Here is a 27,091-nt window from a genome sequence, read left to right as displayed (position 1 = left end):
CATGCACTCTGGACCCCCTGGAGGTAGTAGCAAAGGAGAGAATGAAAACAAAACTGAGTGCCATTATGAACAATGGTGACATCTCTCTGACACAATAACTCTGAGTACTTTCAGCCAACAAATCATTCAGCAGAGATGTATCAAGAAACGCTAGTGGGGTTCCTTTGTACCAACAGCGATAAGCCTGCATTATGCATCACTGTGACTGGGACTGACAATTTAGAAGTTTTCTTGAACCTGAACCCAGACTAACCCTAAACAAAGGGCTATACACCTTTTGTCTGCTGGATAGTAGAGGAACTAAACTATAAACAAAAGTAAAGCTCACCATGTAAAGCAGTGGTCTCAAATTCCGGTCCTGGAGGGCCACATTGGCTGTAGCGTTTCATTCTGACCCTTTACTTAAATAGTGACCTGGTTTTGCTGCTAATTAACTTGTTTTGAATTAATTTTAATTGACTTGCTCTTGAAGACTCAGACCCCTTAAATGTTTCTTTTTCCTTAATTAGCAACCAAACAATAATGAGATACAAAATGAGCTAAAACATGACCAGCAAACTGTGTCCACCATACAATATCTGAAAATAAACAAACATGAAGGTCTCAGGAATGCTGATTTACTCAAGTCCCTAAAACAATTTAACACCGTTCTTAGAAAATCGAAATGTCAGCTATTGCACAATGAGAGCAGCAACAAGCCATGGAATTAAAGAACGGGTTTAATTAACAGCAAGAATCGGCTCCTAAGTAAGCAACTGGTTGGAGTGAAATTGGATGGAATTTGAGGCCCTGAATTAGTTGGTCTTCTGTTAGCTCACTCACTTCACATTTCATTTCTATTTAAGGAATCAAATAAAGCAATTCAGAGGAACGATGAAGAAATTCAGGGGAACAAATCTGAAAAAACAAGTCAATTAAAATGAAAGGAAAAGGAGTTAATTAGCAGCAAAAACGGGTCGCCAATTAAGAAAAGAGTTAGAATGAAAACCTTCAGCCACTGTGGCCCGCCAGGACCGGAGTTTGAGACCACTGATATAAACAAAACATCATGTAACACTATTTTTTTTCTTTTATATGAAATGTAATTTGCTCATCTGACTATATATAAAACAAAGTACATACTTTTTACAGTTTTGGCTAAATCACCTCCCACTATAACTGGTCATGCTACACTGGCGTACACATTCCAAAGCATTTATAATATGTGCTCTCCACATGTGCATTATGCAAGTCAAGATGGGAGATATTCTTAACACAGCAGAATACCACATCAACCCTGTCAACATGAAGTTACATCAGTACATACATAAAGAATGAAAAAAAAAATCTTCATCCAGTAATCATTACTGTGAATCTGTATTTATAAGTTGCTTAGCATATGCATAATAATGCCTGTAATAAATCATTTGAAATATCAGAGGAGACACCACAGACTGCAAGCAGTTTTATGGTGAACGAACATTAATTAGAATATTGATGAAAAATTGTAATAGTAAAATAACTATAATACATGTCAAGGGGTGGGATATATTATGCTACCAGAGAACAGTCATCTCTTGAAGGTGATGTGCTGGAAACAGGAAATATGGCCAAGCATAAGGATCTGAGCGACTTTCACGTGGGTCAAATTGTGATGACTAGAGTCAGAGCATCGGGATTTGAACCAGCAACCTTCTGATTGCCAGTGCAGATCCCTAGCATCAGAGCCACCCATGGCGCAAGAAATTAATAAAAAACACTCATTATAACGTTTATATATCTGACTTGCTCCCACACAATTATTTAGGATTTTAAAAAGCTCACAGTTAGGTTTTTACTTTTCTTGAATTTTCTCTGCTACAATGGTTAATGTGTTATCCACTGCATGAGCAAATCAAAATAACTTGCTAAGTGCAATTCTTAGTTACTACTAGTACAACATAAATGTCATGATCTGGCTTGTACATTTATTTTCTTCCAACTGTTCCTTGGCTACAAAAATGATTTGGTTATGTGTTTTGCAATTTCTGAAGTCAAATAATTTAGTGGTTACATTAATCTTGTGCTTCACGGTGTTTTGAAGATTGTTAAAAATGATCCACAGTTTCCTGTGATGTCATCTTGTTTTCCTTATTGATGTACGTCAGCAAAAAGCATGGGATTGAATTTCTGAATTCTTGACCAATGAATGAGGGGGAGAGGCGGATCTTTGTTTCAAAATGTCATGTGGCTTGAGTTTCCTGTTTATGGTTTGCACTGATTTTTCCAAAGTTATCTATTTAACAATATTAGCAAAAAACACATACATTTTGAGCATATGACTGGATAACTAACATGTAGATGCAACAAAAGTAATGTGATATTTTCCTTTCTTTTTTCCATGGATGTTTTCACTTTGTTTGCTGTTGTACAGCATAGATCACCATTGACTTGTCTTCTATCTTAACAATTTTTTAATCACAGTTCTGCTTGAAAATATAAGATTAAAAAATTTTTCTTGGTCTCATCACTATAAACTACATGAAGTAAGTAACGCATAAAAATATAATTATTTTCCTTAAATCTGAAAAAATTTTCACAGACAAAGAAATGTGTTTTAGTGCTTAACCAGCAAATACCACAAATACTGTGCAGTTTCTACTTTTTTTTTTTTTACTCATTTACCAAGTTATTTTTAAAAGCGGTGTATTTAATTCCTATTTAAAAGTTGAAATGACAATATTGTATGAACGTATGTAGTGCTACGTTGAAATAATACATTACTTAATGTTCTATTTATTGGTGGTCTAAAGCAATTAAAGCCTTTTCTGATTGCAAATACTGTTACCCCTTAACTAAGAATTAACCTATTAAACTGTTTTTCAATGCTAATTTTTATACAACATATTTTAATGTTGTCCTTTCACTTTGAACCATGTGTTTGCAAATTGTCAGAATCATGACAAAAGAGCACACGAAAAAAAGGTTTGGGGCAGCCACCCATATATTATTCCTGGCTGCAAATCTTACATATAAATGTCTACATGTGGAAGTATGTGTGTTTGTCTATCCGGCCCGGAAGTGCGAGGCTACAGCATGACGCTCAAAGAGCCGGCAAGGCGGCCCCAAGTTCACAAGTCGGAAGAAGAAAGAAGGATGAGGCTACAGCATGAAGCTGAAAGAAAGTGAACCCAAAGTGAAACAACATTGGTCTCGTCCGCTTTAGGAGATGGACATCTGAAGCAGAGCTCTGCTAGCAGCGGCTTTATTTTCCCACGTATTTCATCTTATTTAGAGGTATCCTGTATTTAACCCGACCAAGGAACTTCCACTACAATATACAAGCATGAGTAACAAGAAGAAAAGTCAGAAAGAACCAGAAAAGAAACTTAAAGAAACTTAAAGCTGCTTCAAAGTCTGGACAGACATTCAGCCCGAGTGCAAGGTATGGCCTCTCAGAGACTGACATGGAACAGGCAGACGAATGCGCAGATTTCCTAGGACCCCGCTCCATTGTATCGTCTCCAGTCGAGAGTGAAGGTGCAAGTGATACAGGTCGTGATGGATTGCCGATTTCTGAGGATCATCCGAGACTAGAAAAGGCCCTGCAGGATGTGCTCTCATCTACTCATCGCGAGCCCGCAACACCTGCTGTAACAGGAGCTGCATTTCCACTCGGGGAGCACAAAATCCGAAGCGAACTGTCCGAACTGAAAGAGATGATTGCTACACTGGCTGCCGCCATGGCTACAGCCATAAATGAGCTTAAGAAGGATAACAAGAATGAGCTTAAGAAGGCTAACATTGAGCTTAAGAACGAGCTTAAGAAGGATATCATTGAGATTAAAAAGGATAACAAAGACCGGGAAACGCGTCTATTTAAACGTTTTGACGTGAACTTTAAAGGCATGTTGGAGAAATTAGAGGAACACATTGAAGAAAATAGATCCAAACTGAAAATGCTTGCTGACCAGTTTAATGATGTTACAGATCAGCTGGATGTTGTTAAGCAGGCATTCATGGCTCGAGTTGAAACAGTGGAACAATTGGCGTCTAACGCCGATGAAAAAGCTACAGCTGCGAATTCCGAATGCAAAAAACTCGGAGACAGACTTGCGGCCCTGGAAGATGGGTACAGAAGAAATAATATAAGAATTGAGGGTATACCTGAGAAACGAGAAAGCTCAAGCCCAGTGAAATTTGCAGTAGAATTACTGTCTAAAATAATTGGAGATGATTTTAAATTCGACATTGAGATAGCAGCTGCTTATCACACATACAGATCAAGCACCCTTAAACCTAGGTCTTTTATTGTCCGCTTCGCGCGACTACGATGTAAGTTTGATGTGATGGCACTTCTCAGATTCAAGCAAGAGATTATATTTGAAAATAATCTTATTCGTATTTTCCCCGACTTCTCACCATTAACAACTGCAAAACGCGCAGCCTACTTTAACATTAAAAATTTGCTACAGAAAGCCGATATCAAATACAGCCTCTTGTATCCCGCCAAACTGAAAGTGGAAGTTCAAGATCAATATTATATTTTTTCAAGCAAGGAAGAAGCTGAAAAGTAACTAAAGAAGCTGTTTCCGACACTCTTTTGAAAGTTAATAAGGAGCCTTATTCTGTCAAGGCATGGGAAGGACCTATCATCTGCTCTCGGATCCACTTTTAAAGAGACTGGTATTATAATTATACATCCTTTTCTTTACTTGGACATTGTATGTTTATGTCTTAATTATAGTTATAGACGTAAGTGTAGAAGTAATTAAAGTAGGATTTTTTTTTTTTTTACTACCTTAAAGTAGACTGTTTACCATCATACTCTTGGTTTATTGCTATTTCTACTATTACATTACTATTACATATATACTATTACATTATACTATTACATTAGGAATTACCATGTTTATCCTAGCCTACTTTTTAAAATCATTCCCGGGGTTCATTCTTTTTTTATCTTAATATCTTAAAATTGCTGAAGATTATTTTATGCTTAAAGACTGTTAATGATTATGTTTTCGGCAGATAGTATCAAGAATTCAGCTGCAATAGATATCTCTTTATTTTAATTCTCTAACGCTGCTGCGGGGTGGGGTTTGTTTTGTTTTGGACGTGCTCTGTCTCTTTGTATGTCAGAGGACCGGGACATCGCAAAGTGGGATCAAGCCTCATGTGGGGAGGCAAAATGGGGGGGGGGGGGGGATAAAGGGGGGAGAGGCTATATCTAATCTATTCTTCTAATCGTTATAACTATAAATATCAATGCAACAATAGGCTAAAATGCAATAACTCATGGGGAATTTTGAAATTAAGATTAAAACTGCCTCACTACCAGTTAAGACTATAAAATGACATTAAAAACTCAGAATCAATGTCTCCATGATGGGACAGTTAACTTTGTGAGCTGGAATGTTAAAGGCCTGAATCACGAATTAAAGATAAAGAAAGTATGCTTTCACCTAACAGGCTTAAACGCTAAAATAGTATTTTTACAGGAGACCCACTTACTAAGCAAGGATCAGTTCAGACTACAAAAAGACTGGACTGGCCAAATGTTCCATTCTAGCTTTATAAAGAAAACTAAAGGGGTGGGAATTCTCATTCACAGAACAGTTCCATTTGTAGCATCAGATGTAGTATCGGACCCTGAAGGGAGATATGTGATGGTCATGGGTAACTTATTTAACAGTAACATTATTTTGATAAATGTTTTTCACCCAATGTCGATGATAAGGAATTCATGCAAAATCTATTTGCATCCATTCCCAATGTGAATACTCATAAAATAATGGCTGGGGACTTTAATTGTGTTTTAAATCCACTCTTAGATAGGACTCCTGTGACAGGGGGGACGACATCTAATACTGCAAAGACAATTACACAGTTTTTAAATGATCACAACTTATCAGACCCCTGGAGGTTTCTTAACCCAAACTCAAGAACATATTCATTCTACTCACCAGTGCATTATAGCTACTCAAGAATTGATTATTTTTTTATAGATAATAATTTCCTGCCTACGATTAAATCATGCAAATACAACACAAGTGTTATCTCCGACCATGCCCCTCTAGTCTTGGAGCTAAAATCATTAAGCCCCTCACACTCACCTCGCAGATGGCGTCTTAACCCTCTTCTATTGGCAGACGAGAACTGCACAGAATTCATATCCAAACAAATCAGCTTCTTCCTAGAGACAAACACGCCCACAGAGGGTTCTGCAGGAACACTCTGGGAAACTCTAATGGCCTTCTTAAGAGGACAGATTATTTCATATCTTTCCCACAGAAATAAATTAGAAACCAAGAAAGTGTCAGAGCTAAGAAGTGAAATTACTAGAATAGATGAAGAACAAGCCAGGCATCCAAGTGAAGCTCTTCACAGGAAAAGGCAGGCCCTACATACAGAACTTAACATCTTAACAACCAAAGAAACTGAACAACTTATTTATAACAACAACAACAACATTTATTTATATAGCACATTTTCATACAAGAAGTAGCTCAAAGTGCTTTACATAATGAAGAAAAGAAAAATAAAAGACAAAGTAAGAAATTAAAATAAGACAACATTAGTTAACATAGAAAAGGAGTAAGGTCCGATGGCCAGGGTGGACAGAAAAAACAAAAAAAAACTCCAGCAGGCTGGAGAAAAAAATAAAATCTGCAGGGGTTCCAGGCCACAAGACCGCCCAGTCCCCTCTGGGCATTCTACCTAACATAAATGAAATAGTCCTCTTTGTAGTTAGGGTTCTCACGGAGTCACTTGATGCTGATGGTCATACAGACTTCTGGCTTTTAATCCATCCATCATTGTTGGAACATCATGGTGCTTTCGGTAGATGGTGGTGGCTCAAGCCACCACCAACAGGACACCGGAAAAGGAAACAGAAGAGAGAGTAGGGGTTAGTACAGATTTTGAATGAATAGTTATTATAATGAATTAGATATACAGAGTATCAGGATTAAATTACAGTGAAGTTATGAGAAGGACATGTTAAAATAATGTGTTTTCAGTAGTTTTTTAAAGTGCTCCACTGTATTAGCCTGACGAATTCCTACTGACAGGCTATTCCAGATTTTAGGTGCATAACAGCAGAAGGCCGCCTCACCACTTCTTTTAAGTTTTGCTCTTGGAATTCTAAGGAGACACTCAGTTGAGGATCTGAGGTTGCGATTTGGAATATAAGGTGTCAGACATTCCGATATATAAGCTGGGGTGAGATTATTTAAGGCTTTATAAACCATAAGCAGAATTTTAAAGTCAATTCTAAATGACACAGGTAACCAGTGTAGTGACATCAAAACTGGAGAAATGTGTTCGGATTTTCTTTTCCTGGTAAGGATTCTAGCAGCTGCATTCTGCACTAGTTGCAAACGATTTATGTCTTTTTTGGGTAGTCCTGAGAGGAGTGCGTTACAGTAATCTAGCCGACTGAAAACAAACGCATGAACTAATTTCTCTGCATCTTTCGATGATATAAGAGGTCTAACTTTTGCTATGTTTCTTAGGTGAAAAAATGCTGTCCTAGTGATCTGATTAATATGCGATTTAAAATTCAGATTACAATCAATGGTTACCCCTAAGCTTTTTACCTCCGTTTTTGACTTTTAATCCTAATGCATCCAGTTTATTTCTAATAGCCTCATTGTATCCATTATTGCCAATCACTAAGATTTCAGTTTTCTCTTTATTTAATTTGAGAAAGTTACTATTCATCCATTCTGAGATACAGGTTAGACATTGTGTTAGCGAATCAAGAGATTCGGGGTCATCAGGTGCTATTGATAAATACAGCTGTGTGTCATCAGCATAGCTGTGGTAGCTCACGTTATGTCCCGAGATAATCTGACCTAATGGAAGCATGTAGATTGAGAAGAGCAGCGGACCCAGGATAGAGCCTTGTGGAACACCACATAGGATATCATGTGTCTTTGAATTATAATTACCACAACTAACAAAGAATGTTCTCCCTGCCAGGTAGGATTCAAACCAATTTAAGACACTGCCACAGAGGCCCACCCATTGACTAAGGCGATTTTTAAGAATATTATGATCAATGGTGTCAAATGCGGCACTCAGATCTAAGAGGATGAGAACAGATAAATGGCCTCTGTCTGCATTTACCCGCAAGTCATTTACTACTTTAACGAGTGCAGTTTCTGTGCTGTGATTTGTTCTAAAACCTGACTGAAATTTATCAAGAATAGCATGTTTATTGAGGTGCTCATTTAACTGTATAATGACTGCCTTCTCTAGAATTTTACTTAAGAAAGGCAGGTTAGAGATGGGTCTATAATTTTCAAGAGCAGAGGGGTCGAGATTATTTTTCTTAAATAGAGGTTTAACTACCGCAGTCTTAAGACAGTCTGGGAAGACCCCCGTATTTAATGACGAGTTTACTATGTCAAGAACATTATCAATAAGCACGCCCGATACTTCTTTGAAAAAATTTGTTGGTATTGGGTCAAGGGCACAGGTGGAGGGTTTCATTTGAGAAATTATTTTATGTAAATCAGGTAAATCTATCCTAGTGAAAGAAATTAATTTGTTTATTATGGAGTACTGGGATTTAGGAGGATCCTTAGTGTTGGGGAGATATACTATGTTATTTCTAATATCATTAATTTTTTGATTGAAAAATACAACGATAGCCTCACAGGTTTTACTGGAAGTACTTAGGAGGCATTCCTTTGAGTTACCTGGGTTTAACAGGCGATCAATCGTCAAAAATAAGACTGGGATTACTAGCATTGTTATTTATAATCTTAGAGAAATAGCAGTGCCTCTCAAGACGGACTGTATTATTGTATTCTGTTATTTTAACTTTTAATATTTCATAGTCAATAGTTAGTTTAGTTTTCCTCCATTTACGCTCAGCTCTACGGCATGTTCTCTTTAAATCAGACACTCTTTGGGTCTTCCATGGTATAACAATGCTAGAAAAATTTTTAACTGTCTTTTCAGGTGCAACTATGTCAACAGCAGCCCTCACTTTAGTATTAAATCTTTCCACCTTACTATTTACATTCTCCTCGCTATTATAGTTGGCACTATAAACGGACTGATTGTTCAGAATGTTTGTAAGTTTTAAAGCTGCTGATGAGTCAAAGAAGCGTTTTTTTAACAATATGCTTCTCATGAGTGTTTTCTATCATCATTTCTATATTAAAAAGTAGAAGAAAATGGTCTGATAGACCAATATCAATGACCTGCTTTATATCAACTTTTAGTCCCTTAGTAATTACTAAGTCTAACGTATGACCTGCTTTATGTGTAGGCTGATTAACGAGCTGTCTCAAATCAAAAGAGTCCAGAAGGTTCATAAATTCTTTTACTTTTTGGTCACATTGATTATCTATATGAAAATTAAAGTCGCCGACTATTAAGAGTGTGTCATAGTTCGTAATTAAGATTGACATCAAGTCAGAGAATTCCTCAAAGAAAGACGCGTTGAATTTTGGAGGTCTATACACGGATAATACTAGAACGTGAGAATCTCCCTGAATAAAAATGGCGAGATACTCAAAAGACTTGAATGTACCAAAACTGACATTTTTACATTTTAACCTGCTTGAGTAAATGTTTGCTAGTCCGCCACCTCTCTTTCCTTGGCGATCTGCACGAGTAAAACTGTAATCCGGAGGCGCAGATTCGATTAAAACAGTAATGAAGTCAAGACATCATTACTAGGAACACGGAGAAAAAGCTAATAAGCTTTTAGCTCAACAAATTCACAAACAAGAAGTTCGCAATGCAATACCAGTAATCACCAACACGAATGGAGAAGAAATTATTGACCATAAAAATATAATGCACGCATTTAGAGATTATTATAAATCCTTATATTCTACTGAGCTCAAAGAAGACAACACACAATCTAATGCATTTCTGGATACATTACAGACACCACAAATAGATGCTTTAAGTGCTGTGGAACTGGATAAACCTCTGACACTAACAGAATTACTAGATGCTATAAAATCACTTCAAAGCGGGAAATCAGCAGGCCCTGATTGTTACCCCGTAGAATTTTATAAGAAATTCTCCACTCAGCTAGCTCCCCTCTTATTGATGACATTTACAGAAGCTAGAGACAACCAAATACTACCTCAAACATTTCGTCAAGCATTAATCACCGTCTTTCCTAAATAAAATAAGGACTTATTACAATGTGCATCATACAGACCAATTTCACTCCTGAATAATGATGTTAAGATACTCTCAAAAATTCTAGCTAGAAGGATGGAGAAAGTGCTGCCCTCGGTAATATCACAGGATCAAACTGGATTTATTAAAGGCCGACACCTATCTTCCAATCTCCGACGCCTGTTTAATGTTATATATTCACCAGTAAAATCAAACACCCCAGAGATATTACTATCATTAGATGCAGAAAAGGCATTTGATATGATTGAATGGAACTACCTTTTCACTGCATTGGAGAAATTTGGGTTTGGCCCGAATATTTGTGCATGGATCAAACTACTGTATACCAATCCAGAAGCTTCAGTTTGTATTAATAACATTTGTTCAGACTACTTTAAGCTAGAACATGGCACCAGACAAGGATGTCCCTTGTCACCACTGCTGTTTGCAATCGCCATTGAACCACTGGTGGTTCACTGTCGAAATTCTTATCAGATAAAGGGAATTATCAGAGAAGGACTGGAACAGAAAATTTCTCTATGTGCAGATGATATGGTTTTATATATATCAGACCCAGAAAACACTGTCCCTGCAGTTTTAACAGCACTAACAGAATTTCAAAAGATATCTGGTCTTAGAATTAATCTGAATAAAAGTATACTCTTTCCAGTGAATTCACAAGCATATAATATTAGATTGGACACCCTACCTTTTACCATAGCAGATCAGTTTAAATACCTAGGGGTAAATATCACAAGTAAACATAAAGCTCTTTATCAACAAAATTTTGCCGTCTGTATGGAAAAAATGAAGCAAGACTTGCATAGATGGTCAACCCTTCATCTCACTCTAGTCGGAAGAATTAACATTGTTAAGGTGAATATCCTTCCTAAACTTCTTTTTTTATTTCAAAACATTCCAATATATATCAATAAATCGTTTTTTAAACAGTTAGATTCAACAATAACCTCATTCATTTGGAACTCAAAACACCCACGTATCCGAAGAGCGACCCTACAAAGACCTCAGGCAGAAGGTGGCATGGCTTTACCTAATTTTCAGTTTTATTATGGGGCAGCAAACATACAAGCCATAAAAGCCTGGACACAAATATATGAACATGCACAGGCTTGGTCCGCAATAGAAGTAAAATCCTGTAGTACTTCTTTATATTCCCTGCTCTGCTCTCCAATAAATGAAAGTTATCGCAAATATACTAATAACCCAATTGTGCTTTACTCACTCAGAATATGGAACCAACTTAGAAAGCATTTTAAGATGGAAAATCTTTTATCTGTGGCACCACTGCAAGAGAACCACCTCTTTCAACCCTCGCAAACATATCTAGTTTTTAATAACTGGAAAAGTTTTGGGATTAAAATGCTTAGAGATCTTTATATAGACAATATATTTGCATCTTTTGAACAATTACGTTCAAAATTCAACCTCCCAGCTACACATTTCTTTCACTATCTTCAAATTAGAAATTTTTTTAAACAGAAATTGCCTGATTTTCCTCACCTCGTACCCTCCACAATGCTGGAAAAAATACTGCTCAATTTCGAGGAATTAAACACCATTTCCGCATTATATAAAATCCTATTAGAGTCCCTGCCTTTCAAAGATCCAAGAGGACATTGGGAAGAAGATCTCTTAATCAATATATCAGAAAAGGAGTGGAAGGTAGCAAAGCAGAGAATTCACTCGAGCTCCATATTCGCAAAGCATAGAATTATTCAACTAAAAATTATATATCGAGCTCATCTGTCTCGCTTAAAACTGTCCAAAATGTTTCCAGGGCAGGATCCAACCTGTGAGCGCTGCAACCAAGCTCCTGCCTCACTGGGTCACATGTTCTGGGCCTGCACCAAACTAACATCATTTTGGACCAAAATTTTTAAGTGCCTCTCAGACAGCCTTGGTATCACAATTACTCCTAACCCATTAACAGCTGTGTTCGGTGTTCTTCCAGATGGACTTGAATTGGAGAAGGACAAGCAAACGGTGATTGCATTCACTACACTTTTGGCACGCAGACTTATTCTGTTAAATTGGAAGAATCCTAACTCTCCTCTGATAAGTCAGTGGGAAACTGATGTTTTATATTATTTGAAATTGGAAAAAATCAAATTCTCAGTTAGAGGATCTGTACAAAATTTTTTCAAAACCTGGCAGGATCTAATCAATATTATTTTAGAATAAGAGAAATAACTATTACCGCATTTACTTCCTTTCTTCATTTCTTATTTACCTATATATATTTCTCCATTTCTGTTGTTTATTGTTGCCTCATTAAAAAGCCCTAAGCAATTCTTCTTTGGCTAAGCTCTCCTTCTCAGGGGTGGGGTTTGATTTGTCTTCAATTTTGTTTGGTTATAAATTGATCTATTTTTATGGAATGATTACAATAAAAATTAATAAATACATTAAAAAAAAAAAGAAAAGAAACAACCAAGGAAAGACAAACGAGAGAGAAACTCGCTTAGCCACTGATAGACAAGGGGGATGAGCATGTCCAGAAAATGAAACCTCTGACTCTGCATTTCAATTGTTTTTCCGATGATTTCAATAGTTTCTGGGAGCCTGGGCTTTTTACAGCATGGACTTACACAGCTAGTGGATAATAAATGCACTGATTTGTACAGATTGCAGTACAGTCCTGAACTGATTTGCTGGCACAAAGATGGCAGCTTTAAGGGAGACTGGAGGAAGTGACGTCAATAGTGATGTCAGAACTGAAGGGCCCGGGACTAGAAGTGACGTCATCGGGGCAAGGCGGAATTTCCCATAACTGGTCTGCAAAAAAGTGAGAGAGTTAGTGCACACTGCCACCCCTTGGTCTGGCCTGGAATTACTTTCATTCAGGCCCTTTAGCTGCCTCCCATGCACACATGTGTGACAATATATTGTATTTATAATTTATAACAAGTTCATCAGGCCTAAGAAATGACTTGTTTTCATGAAGAAGAATTAATGTTGGGGTGGTAAACACTGAGCTTTACACATCATAACATCTGTTTAACTCAGGACCTGTGGTCTCACAAACCAAAAAGAAACAGTAATGTAAGATACGACACAGTATGAGTGCACGTGTCCTATGGAAGACTCACTTCCCCATCCAAGGTCTATCCTTATGTCCACTACTGTCTGCATAGACACCATTTCTTCTCAACCCCAACTTGGACAAGCAGGTTAGAGAATGGATAAAAGGATTGGTGAAAGCTCTGAGGCACAGGATAAATAGGCAATTTTGTATTTATAACTATGACTTAAAATAAGAGTCTCTCTACACAAATAGGTGTACAGCAAGACAAATGCACAATGAAAGAGAGCTTAGTAATAAGAACAATATAAGTGTCTCTATTATTCAGTTTGTTCAGAGATGCACACAGAGAAAGCTGCAACTTCAGATTTATTTGTTTTGATTTTCATTTTGTTCAACTGAATAAAAAATGAGCACTTATTGAAGCATTTATCTATTTATGGCAAATGAACTAGGCTGGAGATATGTTTATTCTTCATGGCAAGCTCAGAGGAAGTAGAAGAAACTGTGTGGTCCAGTGATAGTAATGAACTTTTAAATGAACTCTGATGCACGCACAAAAGCCTGCCTTGTATATTCATTATTCATATGTAGGCTGCATTATTGAAAGTAATGGTATATAATAAATTATCATTGCCACTATACCGCTCACAACTACTTATTTATCTGTGAATTGAGAAATGTTACCTTGAGCAATGCATCACTTGAACATTATCATGACAACAAGAAACATTTTTAGCAATCTGTATGAACTTGTTACTTTTCCGTAAACATGACCAATGTCAAACCCAATACACTTTTTGTTTAGAGTTATTTTACATTTTCTAACTAACTCATGGCGGGTATTTCTATTGAAAAATGATCTCATCAGGCTGGAAGCAGTGGCTATGTCTGTTAATGGATTGTCCTGGGAAGCTCTAAGGAGGTATCTGTGGAATTTGTTAAAAAGAAAGATCTTTGCCTGTGATAACATTTCTCCAAATTTTCTTTTTTTATGAAATCAAAGGCAGAGTTTCAGTTTTTTAAAGTTCAGTCCACTCGTCCCTTCCTTACTATAACAGTTTTAGTCTTACTAAATGACTTTTGATGAGTCTGTACGGTACTGTGAGGAGTAGGACACAGCTAAAAATAACTATTGACACCCTTAAACCAGCCCCCAGTCCTCTTGATATTATACCACCACATCTCTTAGTGGAAGCCTTTGATGTGTTGGGCCCACCCTTATTAGCCATCTTCAATGATTCTATTAGTTCGGGGGTTGTGCCCTCATTTTTTAAACATGCTGCAGTCCGTCCCTGTCTTAAAAAGGTAGAATTAGACCCTGGAGTTTTAGCTAATTTTCGTCCAATTTCCCAAATGCCATTTCTGGCTAAAATTCTAGAAAGAATTATTTATAATCAATTGGTTGATCACCTTAAATCCAATAATTTATTTGAGATCTACCAATCTGGCTTTAGGCGTTATCATAGTGTTGAAACGGCACTCCTGAAAGTGTTCAACGACATCTCTCTTATTACTGACTCAGGTGATGCGGCAGTCCTTCTCCTCCTTGACCTGTCTGCTGCCTTTGACACAATTGACCATGAAATATTGCTGATGCGGCTTGAACATCTTGTTGGGCTTAAAGGGGCTGTTCTTAACTGGTTCAGGTCATATCTAACTGGTAGACACTTTTCAGTGACTTTTAATTCCTCTTCTTCATCTACTGCTCCTCTTAAATATGGTGTTCCTCAGGGATCCATTTTGGGTCCTATTTTATTCTCCATACACCTTCACCCTATTGGAGCAATTTTTAGGAAATTTAACATTACTTTTTCACTGCTATGCTGATGATACTTAGGTTTATATTCCTGTCTGCAACTCTACAACAAATCAACTCCACAACTGTCTGTCTGAATTAAGATCCTGGATGGCTAATAACTTTCTTGATCTAAATCAAAATAAAACGGAGGTGCTTATAGTGGGTCCATCAGCTAAAGCCCAAATTGGTCTTGGTCTTCTCGGCTCTTTCTCTGTTTTTTCCAAACCTCAAGTCCGCAATCTTGGTGTTACCTTTGATAGTAACATCTCTTTTGAGAAACAAGCAAGTTCTGTAGTCAAGAGTTGCTTTTTCCAACTTCGTCTATTAGGTAAGATCAAGCCTTTTTTATCTTCTAGGGATCTTGAGATAGCTACTCATGCATTTATTTTTTCTCGCCTCGATTATTGTAACTCGCTGTATTCTGGGATTAACAAATCCTTGATACACAGGTTACAGTTGGTCCAAAATGCTGCCGCTCGCTTTCTGGTTGGGGCAAGAAAGTATGACTCTGTCTCTCCTATTTTGGCTTTTTTACACTTGCTGCCTGTCAGTTTTCGAATTGATTTTAAAATCTTAATGCTAGTTTTTAAATCTTTACATGGGCTTGCTCCTGCCTTTTTATCTGAACTGTGTGTTTTACATCAGCTTAGATTGCTAGAGTGCTTAGATCTTCTGGTCAGCTGTCTCTGGTTGTCCCTCGTACCAAGTGTAAAACCAAGGGGGACAGACAGGGCTTTTGCAGCTATTGCACCTCTCCTGTGGAATTCTTTACCTCATCATATAAAGGAGTCGTCTACAATTGAACTGTTTAAAACAAGATTAAAGACTCATTTCTACTCACTTGCATTCAGTGACCTTCAGTAATACTGATGGCTTCCTCTTTGTGATTATATTACATTTCTTCTATTTTTTATGTATATAACATTACATCTATTTATTATGTATTTTATTTTATGTTCATATATTTTATTTTTTATTTATGTTTTATGTTAATTTGTTCTATTTTTGTAAAGCACTTTGGTCACAGCATTACTATGTTGTTTTAAATGTGCTATATAAATAAATTGACATTGACATTAAAAAATAAAATAGTGATAGACCAGGTAAGGAGCTCATCAGAGGGTGGCTTAAAAGCATTTAGAACTTTGCTCTTTTGGCACATTACTAGGATTCCATAATTGAAAATAGGAAAACATTGTAATGCAGCTTTGGAAGGATCCTGGGACCCACCAAAAAAAGGTTTTAATATCTTTCATTTGGAAATTAGTTGATAATGGGGACAGGCAAGGACTTGTGCAGTTGCATAAAAATACTAACCTTGCACTAGGAAAACCTAGCAAGTTTAAAGGGGATGACCTTTAAAAATGTGCAGAAAGTCGAACCAAAAATTACTCCTATCTTTCATCTTTGCACAAATCAAAACACAAGAATTTAAATGAATAACTCAAAAGCAAAAGTCAAGCACTGTGAAGACTAAATAGCAAAACTAATACATGCACAAGGGTTGTTTCCCTTTGTGTATCTGCATACTCAGATAGTGGCATGTATTACACATCAGTTCTTAAAGCGGCACTCTGATGACATCAATAATGTAACTACTGGGACTGGCATTTCACAGCAACCAGTAACACATTGTGACAACAGAGGCGCAAATGGCGGCATGCTAGGAAAAACAAAATGGCAAGAAGAAATGATTTGAGGTTGAAAAAAAGGTGTCAGGAGTTGCATTTGTAAGACTGTGAGCAGATAGCCTTGCTTAAGATGGACCAGAGCCATGCTGAGTGGCACGTTAGGGTGGCATTAAAATTCTTTAGTAATTTGTTTTGCAATTTTTGTATATTGGTATTATTAATTTGACTCAGATTTTTACATTTATTTTATCAGTATTTGGTGACCATTTTGCAATTTTTATACATTTTCTTCATAGGCAGTGCTATTTTATAAGCTGATTTAATGGGGACACACATTTGTTTTGGTTATGGTGTCCATAGGTTTTTAATGGTTGCCTTCTTCCTTAAAGTATAGGCCTTAAGCCTGTGTGGAGTTTCAGAATAAGGTTGTTCCAGAATTTTTTTGAAGTTATTAGTCTCGACATCAAAACAAATTTAGAGTTTGCAAGAAGCAACAGGAGTCGGCACATAATTTTACTACAGATTGACTCTCACTGACGCATACAAGAAGTAGAACAAGAATGACTATGTCATACAGGCCATGGCCAGCCTTTCCAAGAAGCTTAGAACATAGTGTAGATCAATGGGTTCAAGCCAAAAAGGACTGCGTACTAAAATTACTGTAAATTGTTCCATGAAAAATTTTTTTTATTTGGGGAAATTTTTACTCTAAATCCAGTTGTGGCCGTGCAGAAAAGTATTGTTCTGGCACAACGCCTGGCTTGCATAATGCCAAGTCAGCACCATCTTAACACCTAATCAAGTGGGAGCCCAACCATCTCTATGACCTCTAATTTCCACCAAGACTGCCTAGACGTCTAATTTCCCAGCTCCTAGCCTTGGGTATTCCAACATGAAGTAGTTGACTATGGTAGTTTGGACATTTACAGGACTTTCTAATGTGCTTCTCTAGTGATACAGGGCTCAAGAGAGGTAAAGTAAACTGGCAGATCTCTGTGTCACTGACAAGGACGTGGCACCTGAGAAGGTGTAGCAGGCAGATAGCAATATAAAGAGTTTATAATTTAGCATTTAGCAACAAGGAAAGGTAGTTTTGGGGGAAGGAAGAGACTGGTAAAGGAGCAGAATAAGAAAAGAATTTTCGATCAAAATCAAAACTGGTGTGATGAGGTAAAGAAGTGAATGGCAAGTTAAAGATGATTTCACACTGAATTGTTTTAGTTGAGTCTCTGTGATTCAGACAATGAGTGGTGGTAAAAAAAATATTGCCAGCAGTGCTTTAATAAATTTAAGAACTATCCTGGGATTTATCAGAAAATACTGCAGTGCCACCATTTTTGATTTTTTGCAAAAGATGTAATCATTATGGGATGTTAGAGGTAAAGTAAACAAATATATTTTCTAAATGCCCTAGAAAATGTTCCTAAAATTTTAATAGTGTAGGAGGAAAACATTTTTATACATTGTTTTTATACATTTGCCTGGCCTTATTTATTCCCACTTAAAGACAGTACAGACTATTACACTTGCCAATATGCTACCCTTACCTGAGGAGGATCATTTGCATATCAAAAAATAATGACTATTTTTATAGGCCATTTCAAATAATATGTCTTTAATTGATAGAATCTTCAATGAAAACTGAGAGTCCCCAATGTATAATGTAATTTATTATTATTATTAAAATGAACTAAAACATATATTCAATAGACAACATAAATGCATTTTATGAAAATAACAGAAATATGAAATATCCTGTGGCTTAAATGTGTTATCTGCTGCTTATGCATGACTTATTCAGTTATTCCCATGAGACTGTACAAATTAGCTAATAAGATGATTATGTTTTCATTCATTCATGGGGTTGGTATTTAGATAATGTATACTTTTCGGCTTGAATTCATTCTACATATTAAGTTATTACTTGTGAAGTACATAACATCAAAGTAAAGAAATTACTTAGGCCATAAAACTGCTCTAATAACACGTGCCATATTGTGAAAAATACACACACTCTTTCTTCTACCAGAGTAATGTTACAAGCTTAAATGTAATAGAATTTTGAAATGTATTCATGGATCAGTCAATTATTTTTTTTAATGAAAGTACAAGTTGAAAGTACAAGTTTGATTACTGTAAATAGCACTGGTTTCTCAGATGTTTGCTGTACTGGAAAACAATTTTCTCAACCATAAAACCACTTGGATTTTAAAAATGACCTGCTGATAGTGCAAAAATCTTCTAATGTTCTGCAAGGTTTGTGCTGGGCAGTAGGGAGCTACGTATGCAGTGCTCGTCCCTTTATTTCCTTGTTTTTCTTTTTCATCTATTTTGTAATTCTCTGCTGTCCTTTAAGCATAACATACCATTCTTAAACTAACTTAATCCAGTTCAGTGAAATGGTTGCTAGAGCCTATTGAAACAGCACTGGGTGCAAGGTGGGAAACTGACAAGGATAGGGCACATCTATATATACATACACTTACACACACTCAGGGGTGTGAGGTCTCAGAAAAGTCCCATGGACCAGGCCAGATAAGGCTTCACCAAAGGCACCAAAGCTTTGGCCTATATGGACCTAAAATGGGTTTTAGCTTTAAAAGTTCCAAATGTACTTTAATGTCACAAATATAAAATATATATTTATATATAGGGAAAGGAAATGATAACCTATGGCCAGAGAGATCCATCCAATAAAGAATCCTTATAAAAGAAGAATATATTTTATATTCCACAAAGAAAGAACAAAAGTGACAAAAAAAAGGCAAAAAGGGTTTGCTTGAAAGACAACCTAAAGAAAAAAGTCCCAAATCAAAATTCAATAAACAGAATCCACAAAGCAAACAAAATCCAAAAACAGAAGATCAATACTCACTTTGAAATGCAATTCCTGAACTGAAGGATCTGCTCCTCAGCCCACACACTACATAAGTAGTGGGAGGTCCTTCATCTGGGAGATCAGGGTGGCCCCGCCTCTTGGCGTCCCTCCCACAAAACACAAAGAACACACAAGAACACCACAAAATACATGGAAATTAAATATTAATAAAATCAATTACAGTGAACATATAAAAAGTAATAATTTAAAATAAACAAAGAAGACACAAAGCAGACAAGATTACAATACTTTGATTTGTGAAACTGTGATGGGAAGTCGTCACAGCATCATGTAACTTGTCATGGCCTGCAATTTGTGTTTGGGTAATCAAGATAAGCAACAGTGTTCATCAAGTATGACATGCCCTCTGTCTAGAAGTCACATAATGTGCCACTGGCGTAAGGAAAGTGGATGTAAGAACACATATTCTGTGAGATGCAGGTTTTAAGGCTAACATAGTAAAATCTGAGCTTGAAATAATAAAAAACAAACACTGTATCTTTGACAGGCGTTAAAAGAATTAGGACTGGAAAGTACAGTGCAGAATTTGAAGGCGGTCATTCATTGTTAATTTAAGAGTATTTATATATTTACATATTTTAGATTTGGGATGTGTGACTCTATAAACCAACAATAATTTCCCAAGTTATTGAAATTTCTTTCAAATCATTTCAAAAAATGATATGAATTTTTTTAAACTAATAAAAATGGTCTTTGCTTTGTCAATGTAGATTTCTAAACTACAATTGAAAGAAAGGAAATGCTGGAAGTCATGATTTTCAGCACATTTCCCATCTGTTCAGAATTAACTGTAGGTTTTTCAGTGTTAACTCCCATTACATTCTATGGTGTGGGTCAAGAGCACTGGCTTTAAGTGAGTCTGGGCTTGGTTTCAGCTCTTTATATCAAAGTAACTGTGCTTGCAATAGCTTCATGTCCCCTGTGAGGTCATGTAGGAAAATGACTGCATCAGCCACCAATATGCTGTTCCAACTGCAGCAGTGGCTGAATCAGTGAACTGTTCAGGCCTTCTTCCCATCTGAGACACACTTATAAACCAACAAGCATTTTTCAGTCTGTTCCTTACTGCTCCCTTCTTAGCTGTCATGCACACACTGTTACTTGCATCATTTTTTTTTTTTTTTTTTGCTTCACCGATGCAGTTCATCAGACTACATCTTATATTCTCCTTTTCTCCCAGAGCACAGAACAGGACAAACAACAGCCATTGATCACTAAAATAAACAGTGTTTATGTCACCGCCATTCTATGACATTCAGAGCTTTAAAAAGGATTATCAAGAAAAGTGGGCAAGGGGATGTTTGCTAGGCATAATAATAATAATAACAGTGCCAATGACTGTATTTGAAACCAATAATTTCTGTACCCATAATGCACAAGTAAGGAAGATGCTTTGTAAAATTACAAGAAATATTACTGGGATGGAGGTCAGCATAATTGAAGTGAAATATTTTCGGCAGGCAAAAAATAACACTGCAGTGGGGCCAGATGACACATCTTGATGGCTCTTGAAGACCTTTTTCAAGCAGCTCTTTTCAGTTTTTCATTTGCTTTTTCATTGTTCTCTAAGCTGTGGAAACAGTCAGTCATTACCCCAGTTCCCAGGTTTCCAGGCCAAGCAATCTGAATGACTACAGGCCAATGGCTCTCAATTTCATTCCAATGAAATGCTTTGAACACTTGCTGAAAAAAACATTTTAATAATAGAGACTGAATAATTTTCAAAATAACTACCAATATGCTTACTGTGCAAACAGAAGTGTGGAAAATGGGCACGTAGACTTACAGTATCTTGCTCAACTCTCCTCTTTTAAGTAAGTGGGTAACTGATGTTATATATTATTTGAAATTGGAATAATCAAATTCTCACTTAGAGGATTTGTGCAAAACTTTTTCAAAACCTGACAAGATCTAATCAATAACATTTTAGAATAAGCTTTTAAATTGAGGAAGCAGATTCTCTCCCCTCCTTTTTTTACTTTATCTATTTACTTATTTTTACTAGCTTAAAGTTTTACTCTGCTGGCCTAAGTCTCTTTCTCATGGGTGGGGGTTGATTTGTTTCAAACAAAGTCTTGTAAAACTTCGCTTATTTGTATGGAATGTTATTTGATTTTAATAAAATCAAAAAAAAAAAAGAAGTGTAGAAAACGCTCTGCTGGTTATCCTACATGAAATCTACACTTTTCTTGATAATACCGGTTCATATGTCAAAGCACTTTTTCTTCATTGTTCAGTATCATCCAGCCTCACGTACTGATTGAGAATTTGAACAGTACAAATGTTAACCCATCTATTACATTATGGATTGAGGAGTTCCTTTTAAATTGTGACCAGACAGTCGCAAAAGCACAAGACACATTTTCAAAAGTCATTTTCTCAAATACAGGAGCCCCTCAAGGCTGTGTTCTGTGTCCCTTTGTGTTTATTTATTAATTAAAATATTTAATAACATTTCCAAGAAAGTAACATAGTATACAATTGGATAAGATCTGCAGCACTTAAACAACAAAACATATCAATATTAGGAGACAAATTTTATATCAGTAAAATTAAATAAACAGTAAAAACTTAAAAATCAATCTAGAAAAAGCATCAGAGAATTAAAAAAAAAAATCTATCAATCCAAGAATTTAATCTCCACCTGAGAGAAAAAGAGAGGAGAACCAAGAGCATAGGAAAAAAACACCTATAGGAGTAAAAAAAATCAAAAAGGAGATCTTCTTACTATCTTTTTGGTTTCTCTTAGATAATAATAAATCAGCGAAACGTAAGATGAAGACATTTTCTTTCGTCTCATGTGTCTTAGATTTTTATCTTGAGAAAAAATACCCCGGTATTCTCACAAGTGTCTCCTCTTGAGTTTCAGCAGAGATCTCAGGAAATTCTCATTTTGGGTTCATTTTTTTTGCAGTTAGAATGTATTTTCATTGTATGCTAAGCAATATTTGGTGAAATGTATGGAGAGCTAGTTGTTTGTGGTAACAGAACACTTTACCATGATTACAAAACTGTCATCCTTGCTTCTGTTGCGCTAATTTATTTTGCTGTGATCCAATTAGATTGTGCTCATTCTGGAAGTTAGACAATGTAGCATAGTGGTTAAGACATTGGACTTCAAATGCTAAGGCTGTGGGTTAAGATCCTGCTTCTGATACTTCGTCTGGCCGTGCTCCAGTTGGAAAAACAAAGGAAATGTAACTAATTGTATCTCAAATGGTGTACATTATTTTAGTTAAAGACATCAGTCCAATAATAATTAAAAAATACAAAGTCTTGAAAGAGATTAAAGCAAGATTAGAAAGAGATCTCACAAAATATAGCATGGTTTACAAACTAAATTCTCAATTTTGACTCATTTTACCTCACGTCTCATTTGTGTCCAGAGCTTTTTTTACTAAGGAATTTTAGGAGAAATATCTGTGACAAAGTTGATTCTTAAGTGAAACATAAATGAGAATCTCTTTAAGTCTCATGAGCCATCACAGATCAACCTTAGAGTAGTAAAATGTTCCTATGAAAAATAAATAAATATATGTTAAAAAGGGAAAACATCCTTTTCTCCCAATATGAATGTTTATTTATTTATTTTTTAAATTAAGTCTAACATTTTTTTAAGGTTTTGGGCAAATCAAGAAATTGATTCCCTTAATATCTGCACCATACACAAGTGACTTGAGACAGAATGATGACCACTGTTCTGTTATCAAGTATGCTGATAAGACACATACTGTATCTGGGGAGGATGAAAGCCATTAATTCAAACAAGTGAACTGTTTAGTAAATTGGTGCAATAAGAAGTCTCTTACTCTGAATGCCAAAAAGACAAAAGAAATGATATTTGACTTTATGAGACAAATCTTCATGTTCGCTCACCATTGTACTGGAGGTGGAAATAGTAACTGAATACAAATACTTAGGAACTATACTAGGTAATAATCTTAACTGGAATATTAGTTCAAAAAGCATACACTTCTAATGTAATCAGTGTTTATTTCTCGTAGGTAAACTCAGACTATTTAAAGTGGACAAGGACCTCATGTCCTTCTATCACAGTGTGATTCAGTCTGTAGGACACTTTAAGCTTCATTGCCTGGCTTGGTGGTCTGCAAAACATGCAGCTAAAGTCTATTGGGGCTGATGTAGATGATTGGTAAGTTTGTGTCAAAGGGCAAAGTTGAAAAAAAAAAACCGGAAATCATCTCAACGGATGACAGACATCCATCACACACAGAATTTCCATCCATCCATTTTCCAACCCGCTGAATCCGAATACAGGGTCACGGGGGTCTGCTGGAGCCAATCCCAGCCAACACAGGGCACAAGGCAGGAACCAAACCTGGGCAGGGTGTCAACCCACCGCAGCTCACAGAATTTAACTTCAGTAAATCAGGGTAGGTGGTCACTTTAAAGACCCGCACAAATTGCTCCAGAAGTTCCATTCTTCTCAGTGCCATATGGAATAAGGAATATTGGAGATAATAAAACATTTCCAGAAGAGTTTTTCATTTGTATCATATGTGACCATTTTAGGAAAAAATGTACTATGAAACTGGTAGAACTGTAAGATTTAACCTGCTTTGTCTCAATATTTTTTATTTTATTTTCTGTTATTGGATGCAACTAGCAAATTTCATGATTTCTTGTGTAAACATGACTACATAGAAATAATCTTGAACCTTGAATATTTACATTTAATGTTATTGTTTAAAGAAGGGCAAAAAGAAATTGAATCTTTGGTGACTATCTCTGGTATAAGTGTAAATATTATGGACTTTATCTGTTGGGATAATTTGAGCTTTTGGTTATCCCCAGTTTACATTTTACTATGATTAAGTAAATAACTCCGCATTTTACTTTTTTTTTTATTTTTTATTTAAGGTGTTACAACGGTGCTCACAATGACAACCATCAACACCCACCTTCGGGAGACTCTCCCAAAGATCCCCTATGTGAAAGCCATCGATGTCTACCTCATGGGCTGCTTTGTATTTGTCTTCTTGGCCCTGCTTGAATATGCCTTTGTAAACTACGTTTTCTTTGGCCGGGGCCCTCAGCAGCAGAAAAAGGTGAACGAAAAACTCAGCAAGGCTAACAATGAACGACCTCGTTACGAAGAGAAGCGACTCAGAGAACAGGTTTGCTAGATTTCTCTATTGATAATGCTTATTTGTAACCAATACACCATATACTGTAGAAGTCTCCTTAAATGCCATACTATTGAGCCCTTGTGTAAATAAGACAGCTTTTGCTTGGTGGCACAGTGGTTAGCACCGTTGCCTTACACTCTAAGGACCAGGGTTCATGCCTTGATCTTGTCATTGTCTATGTAAATTCTGCATGTTCACATTGTGTTTGTGTGGGTTTTTCCTTAGTATCCCATTTTCCTCTCACCTCCCAAAGATGTGCCCATTAGGTTAACTAGCAACTCTAAACTAGCCCAGTGTGAGTGTGTGATGAAAATAGACTGCTATTCTATCGGTAGCTTCTTCCTGTCATTTGCCCTGTGGACTTCTGGGTGCCTCTGCAAATTGAAAAGTGGCTTCAGAAAACAGTTATTTTTGTCAAAGATCAATGGTTGATATTTTTGCTTTTCACAATAACCTTAATAAAGGATTAATTGCACACTTTATTATAAGACGTTAAAAATGCAAGTATTCTTACCCCATCAAAAAGTAGCAGCTTTAGTGAACTTTGGAAACCAAATGTTTTAATTAAGAAAGTATTCCCAATTAATTTTTTGCGTTTAAATTTAGTTGGACAAAGTACCACATTAATGGTGTCTCAGTTTTCTTATGAAAACATTAAGGGAAATTTATCAAAAAAAAAAAAAACCCTTTATCATTAATTGCAAAAATTAATGTGCTATATACAGCCATGTATACACTCATCGGCCACTTTATTAGGTACACTTGTTCAACTGTTTGTTAATCAAATATCAAATTAGTCCATCACATGGCAGCCACTCAGTGCATTTAGACCTGTAGACATTGTCAAGACGACCTGCTGAACTTGAAACCAAACATCAGAATGGGGAGAAAAGGTGATTTAAGTAACTTTTAACATTGCATGGTTGTTGGTACCAGATGGGCTGGTCTGAGTATTTCAGAAACTGCTGGTCTACTGGGATTTTCATGCATAACCATCTCTGGAGTTTGCAGAGAATGGTCTGAAAAAGAGAAAATATCCAGTGAGCGGCAGTTCTCTTGGGGAAAATGCCTCATTGATACCAGAGGTCAGAAGAGAATGGCCAGGCTGGTTCAAGCTGAAAGAAAGGCAACTGTAACTCAAATAACCACTCGTTACAATCAAGGTATGCAGAAGAGCATCTGAACATACAGCCTGTTGAACCTTGAAGCAGATGGGCTAAAGCACCAGGAGACCACACTGGGTGCCACTCCTGTCAGCTAAGAACAAGCAACTGAGGCTACAATTTGGATGGGCTCACTTAAATTGGACAATAGAAGATTGGGTAAACATTGTTTGGTGTGATGAGTCTTGATTTCTGCGGTGGGTTGGCACCCTACCTGGGATTGGTTCCCTGCCTTGCGCCCTGTGTGGATGGATGGATGGATGGAGTCTTGATTTCTGCTGTGACATTCGGATGATAGGGTCAGGATTTGGCATCAACAACATGAAAGCATGGGTCCATCTTGACTTGTATCTACGGTTCAGGCACCAGCTGATTCAAATGATATGGTTCAGGTGGTGGTGGTGGTGTAATGGTGTGGGGGATATTTTATTGGCACACTTTGGGCCCATAGGTACCAACTGAGTATCATTTAAATGCCCCAGCCTACCCGAGTATTGTTGCTGACAACATCCATGCCTTTATGGCCGTGGTATAGCCATCTTCTGATGGCTACTTCTAGCAGGATAACATGCCATGTCATGAAGCTCAAATCATCTCAAACTGGTTTCTTGAACATGACAATAAGTTCACTGTACTCAAGTGGCCTCCACAGACACCAGATCTCAATTTATGTGATGTGGTGGAACTGTAGATTCATATCATGGATGTGCAGCTGACAAATCTGCTGCACCTCCATGATGCTATCATCAATATGGACCAAAATCCCTGAGGAATGTTTCCAGTACCTTGTTCAATCTAATCTCCAAGCAATTCCAGCAATTCTGTAGGAAAAAGAGGGTCCAACCCAGCACTTGCAAGGTGTACCTATTAAATTGGCCAGTGAGTGTATATTGGGCAGCAGAATGGAAGTTGTTTTGGTAAACCTCTTTTAACAAAACAAACAAAAAAAAAATGCCCTAGTTTTACAAATTACATTCACAAATTAAGAAAACTTCACACTTTTAATTTAACCTCTGCTAATGCCCTTTTGAAAGTTTTGGGTATTTCTGAATTTGTGGTCACTCACAATTAAAACAGACATGGATTGAAAGTTTATAATGTGACATTTAACTATTTTAGAAAGAGGAATTAAGAAATATGATTTTTAATGGCTGAAAAATAAGGTCTCCTACCTATTGTCCCAGCCTCTCCTTCAGTTTTTGTATTTCTCTTCCATTGCATTGGATGTGTCAAGTACTACATTTTTTGCTCCCTTTTTTGATACAATCCCACCATCAGTCCCCATTGGTGT

General features: G+C 36.6%; 1 protein-coding gene across 2 annotated transcripts in view; it reads left to right on the top strand.

Moving 5' to 3' along the window:
• gabrb4 (gamma-aminobutyric acid type A receptor subunit beta4) overlaps window positions 1-27,091 on the top strand; it is a 378,684-nt gene that overhangs the window by 339,290 nt on the left and 12,303 nt on the right. For both annotated transcript variants that reach the window (XM_028816096.2, XM_028816095.2), the window contains exon 8: window positions 24,369-24,625. In XM_028816096.2, coding sequence (XP_028671929.1) covers window positions 24,369-24,625 — 257 coding nt within the window. The remainder of the gene's footprint in view (window positions 1-24,368; window positions 24,626-27,091) is intronic.

The sequence above is a fragment of the Erpetoichthys calabaricus genome, chromosome 12 (genome assembly GCF_900747795.2).
Source record: "Erpetoichthys calabaricus chromosome 12, fErpCal1.3, whole genome shotgun sequence".
Taxonomy (NCBI): Eukaryota; Metazoa; Chordata; class Cladistia; order Polypteriformes; family Polypteridae; genus Erpetoichthys; species Erpetoichthys calabaricus.
Note: the sequence above shows the minus strand (reverse complement) of the source record. Positions and strands in the feature narration are given on the sequence as shown.